General features: G+C 32.6%; 1 protein-coding gene across 6 annotated transcripts in view; it reads left to right on the top strand.

Annotated features, from left to right (window-relative positions):
* Positions 1 to 5,852, top strand: part of LOC107684106 (G-protein coupled receptor family C group 5 member C-like) — a 16,061-nt gene extending 10,209 nt beyond the window's left edge. For 2 of the 6 annotated variants that reach the window (XM_016480312.1, XM_016480311.1), the window contains exons 3-5: positions 1,518 to 1,618; positions 1,831 to 1,953; positions 3,236 to 3,813. In XM_016480312.1, the coding sequence (XP_016335798.1) occupies positions 1,518 to 1,618; positions 1,831 to 1,953; positions 3,236 to 3,262 (251 nt within the window). In that variant the 3' untranslated portion in view covers positions 3,263 to 3,813. Of the gene's footprint in view, positions 1 to 1,517; positions 1,619 to 1,830; positions 1,954 to 2,604; positions 2,649 to 3,235; positions 3,814 to 5,298 lie in introns of those variants that run through there. The other 4 variants (XM_016480313.1, XM_016480315.1, XM_016480314.1 and 1 more) reach the window with 4 other exon arrangements.
* Positions 5,853 to 6,901: the final 1,049 nt, after the last annotated feature.

Below are 6,901 nucleotides of genomic sequence, written 5' to 3'. Positions count from 1 at the left end.
TGCCATCTAATGTGTGTTTTGGCCATGTAATGTTGCTGAAAATGTTATTACCTCTGACTCTGAGTCAGAGCAGCGATCATGGAAGAGAGAACACAGGCAGACAGCGCTGGAAGCTGCTAATGCTCATCAGTAAATCAGTGGAAAATAAATAAAAATCATGATTCTGTCTGAGCTATGCGTTTTAAAACGAACACTAACTAGTGTAAATGTAGCCTAACAGATGTGTAAACTGAAGACTATTTGAGCTTTATTAAAACTATTTTGCACTGATTTATTGTGTTGGTTACATTTTGTTCCTTTGTGCAGTGGCTAGGAGATGAATCTTTGAGTTTGGATAAACATCAACAAGCTGAAAAATAAAACCAAATTTTTTTTTTTTAGATAATGTAATCTTGTTAAAATTGATTTCATAAAATTGGAATCGAAAAAAGTATCGTTCAGGAACCGGTATCGAAGTCAAGGTATCGGTATCGATATTGAAAATTTTTGAACGATACCAGCCCTATTTGCACCTGCTTGTTTCCTCTATAGCCAAACATGCAAATGTCTTTGCTGCCTTTTGATGTCCATGAACTTGCACCCAGATAGCTGAGAGTTTCCATGCATTTGTGCATTCAGAGCTATGGGTTAAACCTTTCTATTGTAAATCAACAATATCCAACTGTGTTTACTCAACCAATAACTCACAGTACAGTCACATATGTTCAATCATGTATCAATAGTGTGTTATTGATACATGACTGGAGCAAATATCAATAACATTTCCTCATCTTCAATATTTGCATAGTAACTTTGGCTTTGTGACGTAAAAGGAATGCTTCTGTTCGTATTGAACAGGGAGTGCTGGAAAGTTCAGGAATCATATCTCACTAGTAAATGAATACACGGAGCAAAATGGAAGACCTTTCCCACCCTAACATGAGTCAATAGGAGCACACGCTACTCCTGTCTGACTCTATAGAGACCCTGAAGCGTGTGTTTACATTAGCATGTCTCCACGGATACTGAGGTGTGGCAACAATATCATCAGTGTTAGGCATTTTATAGAGCAAGAGGACATTTATGCCCCACTGCATCATTCCAACCTTATCAAACTGCACTGTGTCATATGCCTTCTAAATGCACATAATGTGGTGGGTAGGATAACTTGAGATATTTGCTAAGTGACTGTGATAAAAGAAAGGCATATGTAGTTACTTGGAAACATAACATTGTTTTATTGTTGCTCTTGTCCTTCAAAATGAGCGAAAAAATGTTTTAGTTAACTATATGTATTTACATTTCTAAATAAACCTGCTAAAGAGTTGGATTTCAACATAAGTGTCATAACAAATCTGAAATACATTTTTAACTACTATTATTCAGGGGAAAACAGGCTATCTCTTTGCATTTATCGCATATAGCAGCTTTGCCATTTTTATCGTCTCCTGAAATATGTGTATAAGGAATATGGTATGTCACGGAGATGTACTCGAATCCAAACAGCTAACATTTTTGTTTTACCATTGTTTTCTCAGGCAATAAGCCTGTGTCCCCATACAGCGGCTATAACGGCCAACACCGAAGTTGTGTTTACCAACCAACAGAACTGGCCATCATCACCAAAGGAGTGAGCAATGTGAGTGCACATATTTTACTACTGATTTGACTATGCATACAACCTTATGGCCTTGTGCATGCAAAGACTTGTGGTCACTGTTCACAAACAAAAACACAAGAGAACTACACAAAGTCCACAAAAAAATTGTACATATATGTGTTGTAGCCCCAATGTTTTTGTGCATTTTTGTGTTCACCTCCCATGTCTATTTGGACTGCTTTTGGCTGTAGCAACAGATGGAATCATATGACAATATAATTCCACGAGCATCCATGGACACTCCTCCCAGAGCCCAGAGCGGCCGCACCAGCCCCTCCGCACAACTTGATGATATGAGACAAATATATACAAATGTACGTGGAGAGCATTATTGATGCTGTGTTTGATTGCTTTGGGTCTCCCCAGACTATCGCCCTTTGACTTTTCGCTTCCGTCCTTCTTTTTCAACATGCATGCGTGCTGCCCTGCTTACATTTGAGCAGAATTGTTTTCTCTTTATAATGATCTTATTGATTGTAAAGTTTCTTTCAGTTTTGTAAGGGTGCTGTATGAATACAAATAGAATTTTTGTTATTATATTTACCGTTAATTTGGTATATTTGATATGTAAAGGAATGTTTATGTAGCTTGTAAACACCATTCATTCAATCAACAGATAAATGTGCATGTTACTGATTTTTAGATGAATAAACAATGAAAATTAAACTCATAATCACCCACACAAAACGACATCATCTTTCCTCTTGGTGAAGAAAAAAGAATCTGTCCTTGAACTTTACTTCTCGAATTTCTGGTGCCTCTCACTTTATCGTCTCTCTTGATTACACATGTCCGTCAGGAATTCTTCTCCCTCTTTGCCTTGTCATTCATTCTTTCGAGATCTGCTTTCATTCCTAGAATGGTGACACTTTAACCTTCTGTCTGGGATGGTGGAATTTAAAGGCCATGTTTTTTGTCTGTGTTTGTATGTTAATTATTTTTATTTTCATTTGTTTTTTTGTAAGGTATGAGGGTGTGGAAGAAGAAATCAGATCTAATAAACTAAACTGTATGTTTTCTGACTTTTCTTTTCAAAAAATCATTTAATTTCAGTGTTTTCTCACCTCTGTCACAGAAGGTGTCTGTTTGTAGTCTTATTGATACTTATTTCCTCTTTCTGTCAAAAACTCCATGTTACAAAATTACGTTTTACATTCACCTGCTATTAGTTTGATTTAATTATTAGTTTAATTTAATCTGCACATTTTAAGTAATATTTTCAAAACATTTACAGCTTTAATTATATTTATATTTATTTTTTTTGTAATTTAAACAGTATTATTTTAGAATCATTGAGATGCTAGTTTTTAATTCATATTTTTATTTTAATTTTTTTTATATTTTCCATTTAAAGTTTTAGTAATTTTGCCGTTTTTGTTTATAAATGTCAATAAAGTTTATTCATTTTTATTTCTATTTTTATTTTTTTTTTTGCATTTTGTTTTGTTATAGTTAACTTTATTTCATGTAACAACATTTTTTTTTTTTTCTGGTTTTAGTTTTAATTAACTATAATAACCTTGATTTTAGAACAATTTGAAATATTTCCTGATTGATTCAGGTGTAATCTAATATTTCCTCTGTTTCTCACTGTAGGGAAATTTCATCAGAAGACCCCAGTGATCAGCTCGCGCCAACTTGTTTTTTTTTTTCAGGTATTTCTAAATTAAGATTTGTGGTTTTGTTTTTCTTTCCATCGCTGTGCTCGACTGCATAGACGAACTTCTGTGAACTCAGATTAAATGAGCAACAATTAGTTGGTTTGCTCCTCTGAAAGCCAATGTGTTGGGTTATCTCAACCTGAATGAACCGCCGAATACATTGTACAGTATGGCTTGTTTGTGCATGGGACACATTAAAAAGATTAGTTGTACAAATGATTTTATAGACTACTGCAATGCTACCAGTTGTGTTTACTAAGAAACACAGACCAGCAAAGGACTGTAAAATACATGTTTGCTGGTTTTCTGTCACTCATCCTGAGTTTTGAAATGCTGCTTCTACCACTGTAAACTTAGGTGTAGCAACACCATACATATGCATAAGCTTGAAATTACATATATAAAATGTGCAATCACAATCATTTTGGTGCAGCAGCAAGACTGATTATTTCATTATTTTCCCAACTTTGTATTTATTGTCAGTGTAAGAGCTTATTGATGTAGATATTAAAATTTGACTGAATTGGAAATTCAAGGATATTCATTAACTCATCGTGCTCTAGGTACAAACAGCTTTTCATGTGAAAAACACAATTTTTTGAATTCTGTAACGTGAGACTGTTTGTGCGTATACCAGGTCATAGGGACATGATCGGGATAACTTTCCAAAGGGATGTTAGTCGAATGGAACATTCCCTTGATTGTAACTAGTGATGACATTTACATAGGTACTGCTGATAAGTTCCTCAGTATGTCAGCCTGAGCTACAGGGTTCCTGATGGAGGGTTGTTGAAGGTAGCCATTGCGTCAACAAATGACCAAAGCACAGGACATAATGCACACAGTTGGTTTTTGTATTATTGTAACTGCATTAGCAATATACTAATATATGTATACACTACTGTTCAAAAGTTTGGAGTCAGTATGATTTTTTTCTTAGAGAAATTAATACATTTATTCAGCAAGGATGCATTGAAATTAATGCATTAAACGCAACAGTATAGAGATTTATAATGTAAAAAAAATAATAAATCTGTTTTAAATAAATGCTGTTCTTTTAAGCTTTCTATTCATCAAAGAATTTAAAAAATGTATTAAGGTTTCGACAAAAAAATAAAATTAAGATTTCTGAAGGATTGTCACACTGAAGACTAGGGTAATGGCTGCTGAAAATCCAGCTTTTACCATCACAGAAATAAATAACATTTTTAAATAAATTAAAATAGAAAATAGTTATTTTAAATTGTAATAATATTACTGTTTTTTATTGCTTTTTTAATCAAATAAATAGCCTTGGTGTAATCTTACGCAGACCCCAAACTTTTGAATGGTACTCTAAAATCTGCATTATACCAGCAATTAAAAATTCCATGCACTGTAATAAATAAATAAATAAAATGCTGCTGCAATTATAACCACTTAAAATATGTTTAAATCCAGATAAACTAAACTAGTCTAAAGTTAACTAAAGTTATAATTTTAAGTCAAGCACAAACACTTTTTTTAAGTTGGAACAACACTTTATTACTTATACTAATGTTGAATTTTCAGTCGTGATACCTAATCGCAGCAATCAATTTTTACAGTCAGTCCAGAGTAGTTTTCATGTACTTGGCAAAGCCAAAAACCTCTGCACAAATAAGTAATACAAAGTACAAACTTTGTAGTATGAGCAGGTGTGTTAAAATTGACATATCAGGTTGTCTTTGAAAGAATGCTAAACGATTGAGTGTAGCTTTGGGTGACTCCCTCATCCAGTAATGCAGACTTTTCATAAAATGAGTTTGCAAATCAAGCTTCACAGAATGTTCTTTCCATTTAATCACAGCTATACAAAAGAGTCAACAGTAGCATAAGTTTTTGCATATATACAGTAAATTGTCAGCGGCTTTCTCTTCCAGTAAATGTGCTCATTACACAAATGTACCACCAAATTATTTTATATATCAAGGTTATCAATGCCAAAAGAGTGTGTGTGTGTGTGTGTGTGTGTTTTAGGATGCATCTGCAGTTTCTAGTCAGTCTCTCATCAAGTTCACCCCGGCTGCCTTATTGGATGTCTTCCCTGCAGCCCGTCCTGTCCATGTATCAAATGTTAAGCACTGCCGGTAAAACATAGATACTGAATCTATCGGTAATATGATAAGAATTTTCTCCTCACTTTGAGAACACTGGGTATTTGAGGAGAAAGCAGACATAAAAACCTGTCCTTGAGACACAAGAGTCCCTTCTACAACAACAGTGTATATAATGTTTGCGGCTGTTTGTTATTCTATTCCAAAAGGACATTTGGCGCATTAAATGAATGAGTAGGTGTTATGTACGTATCAATTTTCCTCATTTCCCGCCCACTTGGCTAAATTATGTAACATATCTTATGTAAATAACAGAACATGTTCGCAATCTGTCGGCCTGTGTGGTTTAACAGGAGACGAATCTTTACTGTAATAACTCTTAAACCAGGACAAATTAATTCCATATTGCCACCTGTCACCTTTCTTTCGTTCGTTTCTTTTTTTCTTTCAGAGTCAGACATCTTCAAGACTGTCAAAGTTTACATGCACAGAATTTCTTTTTTATTAATATCTATTTTCTGGTTAAGACTTTTCCAAAAAGCAGGATGTATGTATCAGAGATATTATCATTAACTGAAAGTAAAACTAAAATTCTGAAAAACATTTTTGCTATCTGAAATATAATAGAATTAAAATATTAGAATAAATAAATAAAATTAAAAAAAGTAAATGAAAATAAGAAAAATTGCATTGGCAACTGAAATAAGCTGAATGAAGCACTAAAATTACTAACTGAAAATAAAAACGTATACTGAACTTAAATTAAAATAAAAAATAAACCTATTATATCAATAGCTAATAAAAAAATTACAAAGCACAAAATTACTAAAACTAAAATTAAAGTGAAAACCAAAAACATAAAAATAAAAGCTAATTCTAAATATTATTAAAAACTATTGTATATAAATAATACTAAAATAACACTGGTATGTATAAATGATAATCGGTGTATTTGAAAAAAAAAATGGCATTACCTGTATAAAATTTTACTTTCATTTGTCCTAGAGCAAATAAATATTTCATATTTCAAATAAATATTTCATATTGCACATGGACAAATGAAAGTAATATGTGATTATATATTAATGTAAAACATTTTATACTGAATACATGTATATATTATATGTATGTATTATATAATATTATTTTAATAAATGAATATATACATATATATACAGTACTGTATATATTCTGAATAAGGCCTAAAATTGTGATTAGTACAGGATGTCAGCTGTCTTATTTGGACTTTTGGACAAAATATTGACAACTGGATTATGGCGATCATATCATATTAAAAAAAAATTTTTTTTTTATTTATCAATAGTTTCTTATGATAGCCTAATCAGAATATGACCACATTTGGAAACTCGGTGTACATTTTTTGTACAAATGTTCATCCTCATAAAGGGGTGGCATTTTACTTGCCTGTACTTGTACTGATCAGTGTGCCTTTTTCATTTTAATAATGCTGCGCAAACATACAGTATGTTGAATCAAGCAAGTCTCACGTTACAAGCACGAGGTTC

Source organism: Sinocyclocheilus anshuiensis, unplaced genomic scaffold (assembly GCF_001515605.1).
Source record: "Sinocyclocheilus anshuiensis isolate Anshui unplaced genomic scaffold, SAMN03320099.WGS_v1.1 scaffold553, whole genome shotgun sequence".
Taxonomy (NCBI): domain Eukaryota; kingdom Metazoa; phylum Chordata; class Actinopteri; order Cypriniformes; family Cyprinidae; genus Sinocyclocheilus; species Sinocyclocheilus anshuiensis.
Note: the sequence above shows the minus strand (reverse complement) of the source record. Positions and strands in the feature narration are given on the sequence as shown.